This window comes from Camellia sinensis, chromosome 2, assembly GCF_055761805.1.
Source record: "Camellia sinensis isolate YWXY chromosome 2, ASM5576180v1, whole genome shotgun sequence".
Classification (NCBI taxonomy): Eukaryota; Viridiplantae; Streptophyta; class Magnoliopsida; order Ericales; family Theaceae; genus Camellia; species Camellia sinensis.
Genome location: NC_138962.1, coordinates 25,396,160 through 25,409,425, shown reverse-complemented (window position 1 = coordinate 25,409,425; position 13,266 = coordinate 25,396,160). Strand labels below are relative to the sequence as shown.

The 13,266-nt window shown below is 31.5% G+C and overlaps 1 protein-coding gene across 18 annotated transcripts in view; it reads left to right on the top strand.

Moving 5' to 3' along the window:
- The window catches only part of LOC114271447 (phenylalanine--tRNA ligase alpha subunit, cytoplasmic), a 143,227-nt gene that overhangs the window by 120,533 nt on the left and 9,428 nt on the right, over positions 1-13,266 (top strand). For 2 of the 18 annotated variants that reach the window (XR_014350261.1, XM_082904626.1), the window contains exons 2-13: positions 1,970-1,999; positions 3,240-3,352; positions 5,245-5,374; positions 5,451-5,504; positions 5,720-5,790; positions 6,825-7,120; positions 7,755-7,877; positions 8,294-8,386; positions 9,664-9,720; positions 11,359-11,414; positions 11,640-11,732; positions 12,455-12,545. Coding sequence is in view for 16 of the 18 variants with exons in the window: in XM_082904626.1 (XP_082760752.1) it covers positions 6,974-7,120; positions 7,755-7,877; positions 8,294-8,386; positions 9,664-9,720; positions 11,359-11,414; positions 11,640-11,732; positions 12,455-12,545 (660 nt within the window). In the remaining 2 variants the exon portion in view is untranslated. Of the gene's footprint in view, positions 1-1,802; positions 2,000-2,853; positions 3,064-3,239; positions 3,353-5,244; positions 5,375-5,450; positions 5,505-5,719; positions 5,791-6,429; positions 6,544-6,824; positions 7,121-7,754; positions 7,878-8,293; positions 8,387-9,663; positions 9,721-11,358; positions 11,415-11,639; positions 11,733-12,454; positions 12,546-13,266 lie in introns of those variants that run through there. The other 16 variants (XM_082904676.1, XM_082904671.1, XM_082904638.1 and 13 more) reach the window with 15 other exon arrangements.

The following is a 13,266-nucleotide window of genomic DNA, read 5'->3' as shown; positions in this document are numbered from 1 at the left end:
ATTGATTCAAACGTTGGCCATATCTGGATTGTTGAGTGTTGAATGTTTGCAGTATTAATAGGATAGGAATGTGTAGGATACAAAAAGTAGTGCATATGAATCCGATACAAAGAGGAACCCTAAATTGAATTAGTTACGATTATCAGATGGCTATATCTTTTTGTGTAAATGAAATACACAATACCCAACAAAATTAATGGTTTGGATTCAAAATAGAACCCGTGATGGCCCTCGTAGGGCCCAAACAATGCTCTCAAATCCAAATTATGGGGATCGACGTAATCCACCTTTTAAAATTTGGTGAGGTCAAATAATTATGCAAATTTATGAATATCTTTTTATTTTTTATTTTCCTCCAACTATAATTTTTTTTTTTTTAAAAAAAAATTATTGAAATTTCACTTTGAGAAAATATCATTTTCCCCTCAAACTATAACTCAGAAAACAATCCAACCATTGTTCTCTTAATAATATCTAGTTTATACATTATCTAGTTTATACCTAAACTATTCGATTTCGCATCAATTTTACTCTACCATCAATCACGGTCTATAATCAAATAGAAGTTGCTCATGTGGCACCCAAAATATCAATTAGTTTTCTGAATAAAATGAAGTTTAGAGGGTAAAATGAAATTTCAAATTTCATTGCCATGTTAGCAACTATCGTTGGATTATAAATAGAAGCTAACAGTAGGGGTAAAATTAATCCAAAATCAAATAAACTAAGTGTAAAATTAATATTATTAAATAACGGAGGTTAAATTAATTTTTCAGTAATAGTATGAGAGGCAAAATAATATTTCCTCTTTGACCTTCATTAAAATTATTAAATCTTCATATTAAATTATGTTAGCATCTGTTAACCTAGTTGGAGTGTCCTGCGTTTTTGTTAATGATAATGTTTGAGGTAATGACAACACAACAACATAATTACATAAAAGTAGTGACTGATCAACCGACCAATTACTATTCAAATCTTGACTAAATTGATAGTAATGACTTATGAAAACTAACTGATTATTGAATCAATTATGTTTATTATATCAAGGATCCCTACAATTAATTGCAAAATCAATTGTGATATTTGAATCTCCTTTATATTCTCATGGATTGCATAATCAATTGTGATTGTTCAAAACCCTGCCTACTAATCGATTGTATAATCAATTGTAGTATTTAAATCCAATCGATTTTGCAATCAATTATGATTTTTCATTCACTCTTATATGCTATACCAATTGATTACACAATTAATTGTGTTTGAAATTTTAAAAGTTATGATGCTTTGTTAATGTTATGATTTTCGGAACAAAATTACAATCAACGTGATATGTTATGATTCATTGGTAAAAGTTATGATATTTTGTTAATGTCGTTATGATTGTGGGAAAAAAAGTTAAATCAATGTGTTATGATTCATTAGTAAAAGTTTTGATTTGTACTACCAAAAGTTATGATTTGTTATGGCGAATTATAATAAAAAATGTTACGATAATTTGTTAGAAATAACTATATTTGTTATGAGTCGTTGCCATATTGTTATGATTGATAGTGTCTTTGTTATGACACCGTAATGCATATTATGACATTGTTATAATTCATTATAGTAATTGTTATGATGTTTAAAAAAAGTTATTATTCTTTCATGTAACTTGTTAAATGACCTGTTTAGCAAGTTACTTTTTATGTCGTGGCACAATATGGACAACACAATAAATGCATATCATATGCCTTTTTAGAAGGTGCACATTGTAGACTTTTCCGAAATTAAAACATGAAATGGAGTTGGCATTGATAATTGACAGAAAATGAAAGTATATTTGTTTAAATAAGGAGAAACGACTTGGAAAATATCCGTCAAACTACGTCATCTAAGGGCACAGCACCAAAGCTGTCAATCGCCTCACAACACCCAACCCTCTCCCTGGCAAAACCCTACTCTCGCTCATCTTCTCTCTCTCTCTCAGCAACACGATTGGCGGTGAGATTGTTCAATGGTACGCCTCTTCTCTTATGGTTTCATTCATGATTCTCTCTTCTTCAACACAAATTCCTTCCAGGAAAAGTGATTGAAATAGAAACCTTTTTTTTTTTCACGAATTCTTTCATTTCCAAGGGCCAAACATAAGGTCTATCGATTTTTTTTTTTTTTTTGTGTGTGTGTATGTGTTTTGTTGTTTTATTGGGTACACTGTTGATATTTATCTTAGCAAATGCCAATAAAGCCCCACATATAATTATGTGACTTAGCTTCTACCCACTTTTAACAAGCCCTGATCTTATTTCAGAGTCTAGCATTCTGGAGGAGACATGAAAAAAATATCACAGTATTTTGCTTGTATCAGCAAATTGAGGGGTTTTGGAAAATGAATTGGATTTGTTTTTAATTTTATATTTTGAAGGAATTAAAGAAAATAGGAAAATCAATACAATAATTGCGTTTCTTAGATATGCTATACCAAAATCTATCTATGAAGATTAGTTAGGCTTTGTTATTTACATTGCGCATTGGGCTCTTTATTATTGTATCAAATAAATGATCCAAAGGTTACACAAGGGTGGTAGATCGATATGCCCCCCTCCCCCCCCCCCCCAATTCTACACAAGGAAAATTTGAAAAGTTGACCCATGCCCCAATATTTTCTCAAAACTCTCCTTACATGCATTCTATCTTACCACCTCATTCGGGGGGAATTGTGTGGATGTAGGTTCCAGTTCTTGATTTTTTACATTCACCGATTTCACATTTCATGACATATTGTACGGTCTCAGGTTGTACTGAGGCCGGGTTCACTTTGGCTAGTTATTTTTGCCTATATCAATCTAACATGGATGCTCTGTCACTTCTTAGGATTTTCTTGCTCGTAGTTGCCTAGTTGACAGAAGCAAGAGTGGGTTAAAGAACAGCTTGATTAAAAAATGGGGTCCATTTCCAATTTGCCACTTGATTGAGTTGATTGATATGATACCTACTGCATGGCCTTAAAAGTGGAACAAATAAAATGCACAATATTAGAAGTCTGAGAACTTTGAGGAAGAGTTTCATTGCTGAATAATTTAGGTTATGAAATTTTTTTTTTTCCTCATGAATTTTATGCTTAAACAGCTTCAGCTCCAATGCCATGGCTGAACAATAGGATTAAGTGCCTTTGGTTGCCTTGGTTCTCCAGGATGCTGGAATATTTTGATATTTTTATCAAAGTTTTAACCTTTATGTTGATTTGGTGTTTCTTTCAGGTTCAATCTTCTTATTTGAGAATATAGCAAGATGAATTTCGTGTCATCACTTTGTAGAAGATTGAATCTCAATGAGCTAGTTACAAATGTTCCTATCTACAGCGCTGCTAGTGGTAATGTTTTCCTGTTACTTTGTAGAATTTGATATTTCTGTAAATTGGTCTATTAAAAATTAATGGAACTTAAAGGAGCAAATAATTTTATCTAGGACCTAATGGATTATAAGTTCACAAAATAAGACTTGTATGTAAATGCCCCAAAAATAATTATGAAATGATAAAAGTACAAACAGTTTATATATTAAATTGTTGAGAAAATTACAAATGTAGGTTTTGAAATTTATTTAAAATATAAATTGTCCTTGTAATTCAAAAAATTACAAATTTATTTTTGTCAAAATTTTTATTTAATAGAACTAATAGGAAAATAAAATTCATAATTACTCCACTATATAATAATAAAATTATATAAATTATTAATTAAAATATATATATATATGATATCATTAAAAATAGTTAATTAACTTTATAATTTATCAATAAAAATGATAATTTATTATACAAATAAAAATTTAAAGGGACAAAATATAATTTTTAGAAGAATTATGCTATATGTACCAATTAATGTACTAGCTAGTATATTAACAGATGATGTAACATAATTTTAGAGGTTTTGAATATTTGTAATTTGTATAATAGGTGGGGTCAATAATAATGACATAACATTAGTTGGTACACTAGTGTGTACATTAATTGTTGCATGTAACATCACCATTTTTAGAATTACAAGAGATATATCTATTTTATGCAAATATCAAAAGATATATTTATAATTTATCGTTTGAGGACAGACTATTTTAGTAATTTTTTAACTAAAATATGAGGTAAAAAAATTATTATATTTGATAAGATTTTTTGAATTTTAAAATATACAAAAAATATTTTAAAAAATATATTTAATCTTTTTATATAAAGTATTGACATTTTGACATTTTTTATTTTTAAATTAAAATTGAATATTGTTAAAAAGACCTAAATTGTTTTATAATTATCTTGTGTTGTGTTGTGTTGATCCTTGCGGTTACTGTTCTCATCAAATCCTGTGGGTGTTTGGGAAGTGGATTTTTTTTTAGGTTTTTTTAATTGTAAGATATTATTGGAGATAAAAAATTTTGTGTTTGGGAAGATAGTTGAGTTTTTTTGTGGTTTGATGTGATGCTTGTGAGAGAAAAAGTGAAATGATTATGAGATTTGATGTGATATTTTGTTTGGATTTTTTTTTTTTTTTTTTTTTTTTTGATTTTGTAAAACATGTGTCTTGTAGTGAAAAAAATCAAAAAAAAAAATCCAAAAACCAAGTTGCCAAACTCCGCCATTTTTTTATAGGTTTCGACCCAAACCAAATAAACTCACTGCTAGGGCTGAGTAAGGAATCCGTAAAATCCGTTATTCGATCCGGTCTAGTCCAATCCGATAGATTTGGATTGATTTTTTGAATCCGTGGTTCGATTTTGGATTAAAATTTTCAAAATCCGTAGACCACGAATCGATTCCAAATTGAACTCCACAATTCCGAATTAGAACTGATCCGAACCATCTAGAAATAATCTATATATATAATATATACCTCCTACAAAATATAATTTATTGTCTCCTCTAAAAACTAAAGGGCAAATTACATATACCTATTGAAATTTGGCTAAATTACAGATATTCCTCTGAGGTTTGAGAAATTACAAATTCTTCCTGAATGCTATATTTGCATAAGAAATTATGGGGTAATTTGTTATGAAATATAAAGCTTAGGAGACAAATTATTATGAAAATATAAATCTCAGGAGGCGAAATATAATTTCTAAAACTTCAAAAAAGTATCTGTAATTTAACTAAACCTCGAGAGAGGTATATGTAATTTGCCCAAAACTAAAACGTAACCTAACCCACGCGTCACTCACTATAAAAACTAAAATGTAACCTAATTCATGCGTCACTCATTCACGCCGCAGTTCATTGTCTCTCGCTCCCATCTCATCTCTCTGTCGGTAGTGTCTCTCTTCTCTTTCTCATCTTAGACTGAGTTCTCTCTCACACTCTCGTCCATCTCAGATCAGATCGGTGTGCTGCTCCTCTCTCTCGGTGAGCTCTCTCTCTCTCTCCTTGTTCTCATCTCTCATCTCTCTCGGTGACACTATTTTTGTTCCTGTGTTCCCAGATCATCCATCTCAGATCAGATCGGTAGCTATAGCTGTTGTCTCTCTCTCTCTCGGTGAGCTCCTGCTGTTATTTCATCTGAAATGGGTTTAATCTCAATGAAAAAACAATCTCAATGAAAAAGCATACACAATACACTGCTGTTATTTCATCTGAAATGGGTTTAATCTCAATGAATAGCATACACAATACACTGCTGGTATTTCATCTGAAATGGGTTTAATCTCAATGAAAAAACATACACAATACACTGTTGTTATTTCATCTCAGATCGGTGGATTTAATCTCAAATCGATTATTCATGGTATCTACAATGGATTCGGTAAATGTAATCGGTAAATGTAAGTAAGAGATTTTATTTTTATTTTTATTTTTATTTTTTCTTTTTTTATTTTTATTTTTATTCTGTTTTCATTTTATTTTTATCCTTTTTTTGTTCTTTTTTTTTTTGAACTAGACAGTATTTAATTCGAGCGTACTTGAATTTTGTATTTTTAGCTAAGTGCAGTAAGCTTTAAAGTGATATTTTCTGTTGTAAAATATGTACCCGACATCTGAGTGAAACAATAAAGCAATTGAATGGATTCACGAGTTCTAGATTATCGGTGGCCGTGAATTTGTTAGTTAAGGCTTTGGCTTGTTGAGATTAGAAACCATAGGTTTCATCATGATGATATGCACTTCTTTGTGCATTTGTTATTCAATGATTCTTATGTAATCCATGCTTGTCGAGTTTTATACTTGGTCCAGAATGTCCAAAGTGAAAAATGAAAAATCTTCTTTTCTCAATAGGTGTGCAGTGACTAGGTATATTTGTTTTACTTTACAATACATCAGAAAACAGAAAGCTGAGATCTTGTTTGAAGTTACACCATCTTGGTTATCTCTCGAGTCAATTTGGACCCTCATCTTTTAAATGAGTTTTGGGGGCAAAAAGTTATATTTCAAACCATTATTCCTAAGTTTGTTTATTTGTGAAGTGAAGGAAATGGGCTTTTGTTAGTGTTAGCTGGTGAAGATTGTGAATCCATTGTGAGCTCCCAAGTCTTGACTTTACTGATTAAGCTTGGTAGAGTCTGAGGCAATCTGTCTAGGTATTGTTTGAATTGATAAATGAATAGACTTTTATCACTTCTTTTTAGTAAAATTTGATGTTATACAACCTTTTATTCGGTGCTTATTGTTTCAATATATATTTTTGTCTATATTTTTGTTTCAATATTTTTGTCAATTTACTTATATTGTTTGTCTATATTTTTTTTTGTTATTTAATTATTTAAATCCGTGGTCCTAAACCGATCCAATCCATGTTTCAACGGATTGGTTCGGATTGGTTCCACAATTTAAACGGATTGAATTGGTTTTAATTTTTCAGGGACCGTGGATAACGGATTGGTCCTGGTTTTCTTCTAATCCAGACCATACTCACCCTCACTGCGTGTTTGAGTTTTGATCTAAGACTACAAAACCCTAGTGGAAAGGCGATAAAAGGGTTTGGAGAGAGAGAGAGAGAGAGAGAGAGAGATGGCTGAGGAAGTCGTACTGGGCTTCCTCGAGAAGAATGATGAGATTTCAGACTCAGGTGAGTTTGCTTCCGAACGTGGAATTGATCATCAAGAACTCACCAACATCATCAAGAGCCTTCATGGTTTCAGATTCGTCAATGCTCAGGTCCACATTTCTCTCTGATATGTATATATATGTGTATCTTTTGCAATTGTGTTGATTTGATCAAAATCTCATATGTAATTGATTGCGCATGAATCACCTAAAAATCAGTCAAAGATCATGGACTCTGAAAAATTTGCATAGCAGATGTCATTTGAATGAAGTGTATATACATCTCTATTGTTTTTCTCTGTTCATGTAATTTTTTCAGTTAACTATGTAAAATCTGCCCATTCTTTTGATTGATTCTTGGATTCAAAATCTGAGTTAGGTTTCACTTGATCACCAACTACTTTGTTATAGGTTGTGAACATATAGTTTTGTTAGGTCCATTTCAGGTGTCTAGTTTTCTTTTTTGTGAGAGCTGGTTCTCTTGTTAGGTCTTTTATGTCTCGTGTTTTTCTCTGAACTTCTTTGACGTTCATTTTTATTGGGATTAATGAGAGAACAAGTTCAGCGTGTTTATTCGGCGTCCTATCTCTTATGATAATAACATGACAGGATACTGAGTTCAGATCGCATGGTAATACTGCATTAGTATAATAGAATGACAAAGAGACGTTATTGGGTCATATCACGTCATATAATTGTAGATATTATTTCTGTGGATTACATATGCTTCATGGTAATTGTGCAGGACATTAAGAGGGAGAGATGGGTACTTACTGAGGAAGGGAGAACATATGCTGCTGCTGGATCACCTGAAGTGCAAGTTTTCTTGGCCATACCACCAGAGGGTATTTCACTGGAAGAATTGCAGGTTATGCATCTGTATATTAGGTTATGTGCAGTTAGAAATTGTAGTCTAATACATGAAGTAATAATGGGATTTCTCATGTAGGAACAACCATGAGCTATTCTGTAATTCCATTTTATTTTCAATTTTGATACTTTGGATGTAGGGAGTGCTGCATTGGTTTGATGTAGAATGCAGTCCTTGGGAGTTGAAATTTCTTGCATTGACTGTAACATTCATTTGACTTGTTTAAAAAACATTTGCTTCCAATTGCTTGCAAACAAACACAACCGAGAGACTAGTGTAGATATGAGCTTTTTTGTTAAATATTTATTTGGTTTTCTAATTGAAATTTGATTTATGCTCCTAGAAGATTTATTTATGATCAACAGTTAGCTTATCCAAAGATGTATTGTTGAAGTTGATCTTTGTGCATGCAGAGGAAAATGGACCCAGCGGTTTTTAAAATAGGTCGCTCACAAGCGATAAAGAATCAATGGTTGGAGATGGGAAAGCAATTAGTGACCAGAAAGGTAAACATAAAGAAATTTTTTAGATTACATGGATCTGGAAGAGCTACTTATGTTCTATTAAGATTTCTTAAATTTTGAGATTTTAAAGGGTGTTGATATCCTCGATTCGACGAATCTTGTCTTTCGTCTTTTGCGTGTTGAAACTCAGTTTCTTGGTGTGAAAAGTGAGCCTGAACTGACTTGGAAGTCCGATGAGTTTGCACAACGGTTAAGGTTTACCTTGCCTTGAGAGTTGGGGCAGTGTTTTAAAAGACGCATGCCTAAGTGTGAGGTGCAGCCTTGCGCTTCGAACAGGTCGAGGTGAGGCGCAATACGCGAGGCGTCGGCTTTATGGGGTTTACCTATTTTTCTACTCCAACTGTTGATTAAGTGTTTTTTTGGTGGGCATACCCATAGAGATTCAAAACTCTTGAATATAAAATGACCAAACATGATCAAAAGAGAGCAGAAAGTGATAAAAGATTGAATGTTATGTTTTATCTTTTGTTGGATATTATATTCTAGGTTTTAGAAGATTGAATGTTATGTTTAAAGATTATCGGAAATTGTTATGATTTTTGAAATTGTATATATATATTTATTATGTTGAAGAGTTTGTATATTTTATAATTTTGCTTTTCTTCTACTACTTGCGCTTCACTTTGGTGAGGCGCGCGTCTCGCCTCGCACCTCGCGCTTAGGCTATAGGAGATCTCGGTGTGCTGAGCTGGGGAACGTGGTTGGTGCCGCGTCTTAGTCCGATTGTTCAGCAGAGCAATCAAAATTGAAATGATTTTACTCTTAAACCTGCTCTTCTTAGGAATAATATGCTGCATGTAAATGTTAAGTGAGGATTTAACACCCTATATACTGGATCACCTAAAATTCAGTCAAAGATCATGGACTCTGAAAAATTTGTGTAGCAGATGTCATTTGAATGAAGTGTATATACACCTCTATTGTTTTTCTCTGTTCATGTAATTTTTTCAGTTAACTATATAAAATTTGCCCATTCTTTTGATTGATTCTTGGATTCAAAATCTGAGTTAGGTTTCACTTGATCACCAACTGCTTTGTTATAGGTTGTGGACATGTAGTTTTGTTAGCTCCATTTCAGGTGTCTAGTTTTCTTTTTTGTGAGAGCTGGTTCTCTTGTATTCATCTGCGTGGTCAATTACATGATGGTGCATATAGAAAAGTACATATGGTTGGCATTGATGTGTTTTTCCACTTATACATCATATCTATTGTACCAATACATTACTTATCAATTTTCTAATGCTGGTCAATTGCTGTAGGTTCAAAATGTGCAAGATAACATTAAAGATATGCTTACACGGGTACAAAATGGAGAGGTAAATATATCTTTAACTGACTTTTTCATCATTTCAGCTTATTAGTTATCACTTTCTTCAGCTGTGAGTTTCAGGACTGAAACTTTCCTTTCCTTGAAATAACTTAAATCGATATTATCACTTGTGTTAATATTATTTATTTCACATGAATATCTTCTAATTTTATTATTACCCGATACACGAGTCATCCAGAGTGAATGACAAACTGCTGGTAATATAAAGTTATGTTCATTGTTTGATATAAGGTACTCATCTTGTTTCTAAAAACAAGAACCATATTTCTATAGTAGAATAATTATGCAAGAATGGGTTATAACAATAAATTACTGGTGTATATTTGAGAACTATCTCATAGCATTTTTATATCTAGTGCTTTATACCCAAGATTCCTGTAATTGTTCACTACTGAACTTATTTCACTCAAAAAGAAAAAGAAAAATGAAAAACCAAGGTTACGTTTGGTAGAGTTTTGTAAATATGATTTGAGAGTATGAGTTGTATTTTGTGTTTGTGAGTTGTGGAATTATGATTTGAGTGTAGAAAAATTTGTTTGGTTATGGTTTTTGAATAGAGTGTTGAATTGAGTTTTGAATTGAGTGTGGAATTGAGTTTTGAAAGTTTAATTTGACATGTGAAATAAGAAAATTTGTTTGGTTATGAGTTTTGGAAAGAGTTTTCAAAACTTAATTCAAATTGTTATAACTCATAACAAAATACACTACTTTCACACTATTGAAAATTCTGATAAAAAAACACTCATAACTAAACTTTTTTTTAAATTCAATTAAAAAATTATTATTAATAGAAAATAACATTAATCAATTTTTTAATTGAAAATACTAGAAAGGAAATAAAATTTTTTCAAAATAAATATTCAAAAAATTTAAATCATAAATATTTAAATAATCTAAAAAATTTAATAAAGTAAAAAATTAAAATAAATATTCAAAAATTTTAAATCATAAAAATTTAAATAATTTAAAATGTTAATATTTTAAATTTAAAAACAACTCACACTCAAATCGTAACCAAACACATGAAACAAAACTTAATTAAGAAATTATTTTTAAAACTCATAACCAAACACATAATTTGAAACTCCATACTACTTTCACAACTCTACACTCAAATCGTAACCAAATACATAACAAAAAAAATTAAAATATTTAAAAATATTTTTATAAAATGGAGTTTGAATTTATTTTTATAAAATATTTTAAAATTAAAAAAATTAAAATCGTAATATTTTGAAATTAAAATATTTAAAAATATTCAAAAAATTTAAAAATTAAAAAAATCGTAACATATTTAAATATTAAAATATTTAAAATCTTAACAAAATTAAAGTATTGATTTGAATTGAGTTTTGAAAAGAGTTTTGGATTATGTGTTTGGTTGTAAGTTTTGAAAAGTAATGATTATGTTTTGAATTGAGTTTTGAGAAATGGGTGTAGAATTATGATTTGAAAGCTCAAAACAAACAACACACTCAAGTCAATAGGTAGAACTATAATTTGAGAAGCTTACCACATGGAGCCCAAAACTTTACATTCTTTGATAAGTTATTTCTTCCTGCTTTATCTACTTTGTGTATACTTGTTTCCCTCATGTGTATCGTAAATTGTTGTGATTCCACAGGTCATTGACCCAAAAGAAATTGATGCTCTTAAACGGCGAAAGCTCATTGCTCCACAGTAATTACTTTCCAGTTTTTCAAACTTTTTTTTTTTTTAATTTGCTTGCTTGTAATTTCCGTTTCAGTTGTGGAAACTGATAACTTTTCTGGAAAGAATTAGCCATTCTTTCTGCTGGGGTTGTTACTTGTGAAACTAGAGAAAATTTTCATTTGTTAATTCTGCTTCTGACATGTCTCATATTCTGTTTATTGTTGATAATTCTTTATCTACTTTTCTTCCTAGGACGTGGAAGGGCTACTCGGTAAGGAAAGGTCCTAACTATGCTCCAAAAAGGAAGAAATTTGCCACCGATTTGACTCGAGATAATCTGCAAAGGTAATCCAGATATCAATGGATATTTCTTGGAGACATGTATTATGCATGCAATGATTAAACATTTGGGTTTAATGACATGCTTTTTGAGTGATTTAAGACAATGCTTATTTTATGTATCATTATGAATTAAAGATATGATTTTGTTTGTCTTTCCTCCAACCACTCACTATGGCACTTATTGGGGGTATTGACTTGTTCAACCCTTTTTATGTTCATCTGTAAGCCAAAGCTGTTTGAAGTGTAGAATCTTGAACTGGTAGTCATTCTCTATATGTATGTTTTATAGCATTAAGGAAAGCGAATCCAAAGGTTTTTTTCTCGCTGAGGAGGTCTCTTCCTGCACAATAATTAATTTCAATTATCAGCTCTTTAAGGTGCTTCCTGTTGTCAATGAATGAACTATTCTTGATGTTGGTCTGTTAAACATGCATGCCCCTAGCTGATGTTTGAATACTTTTAATGGTTATGGCTACTCATATGCCCTCTGTGCCGTTGGAAGTTTTGGTGTTAGCTTGGGCGTTCATGCGTAAGATTATCTACACCATTGGATGTGTAGCCTCTTGGTGTATTCCACAGGAGAAGAGTAGAGCTTAGGTGTTTACTTATCTGCTACATCTGAGATGTCTGTTGCTTATATATTAACTTACCATGAATGTCATTCACAGTTTGTCAAGCTGACATTTGTTTGTGTGTGTGTGTGTGTGTCTCTCTCTCTCTCAAAGGGGTGATTGGAAGGATATGGAATTCAAGGAATATAACTTCAGTGCTAAAGGTCAACCTATTGAAGGTGGCCATCTCCATGCATTGCTCAAGGCAAGGATATGATTTTCCTTTTCTTTATTCCTCCCTCCTAGCTAATTTCTTTCCCAGTTTGCTTTTTTACTTAGTCTACTCAAAATAAATGTATGTGTAAAAGGCAAGAAAGGAAATTGTTTTACGGTTGAACTGCATAATTAAAGAAAACAAGGAATTTTGTAGTTTTGAAAACAAATTGAGATATTTGCTACTCAATTCGAAAACCATTCTGAATTTTTTGGAGTTATCTTCGTGGATCCTTCTCCTGTTGATTCTATTCAAAGGCATATCCTCAATTAAGACTGAGGAAAAAAAAATTGGAATTTGCATTTGACAGTTAATTTGGCGATGTTTGTTAAGACTTTGTTATGTGGAGACATTTAATGTTTGCCTTTGATCTTGTAATATAATGATTGAAGCCTTTTCAGCCACAGATTTGTGCATGTTACAACATGCATTTAAATGTAACAAAGAATTACCTTATATAACACACGAGTATTTACTACTACCACTACTAATAATAATGCACATATGAGTATATTCAATGAAGGTTTTGAAAATTTAATAGATATTGCCAATGATGCAAAAGCATGACACGGTGCACCGTTTGTTCTGCCCCCAACTCAAGTCACCTGCACTAAGACTGTCAGGTGCTGCTTAACTAGTGTTTATTTGAGAACTGCAAAGAGTTGTCAAGGCTGCCACTCGGTGAATGTTTGTTCATTAAGTGGTATCTGGC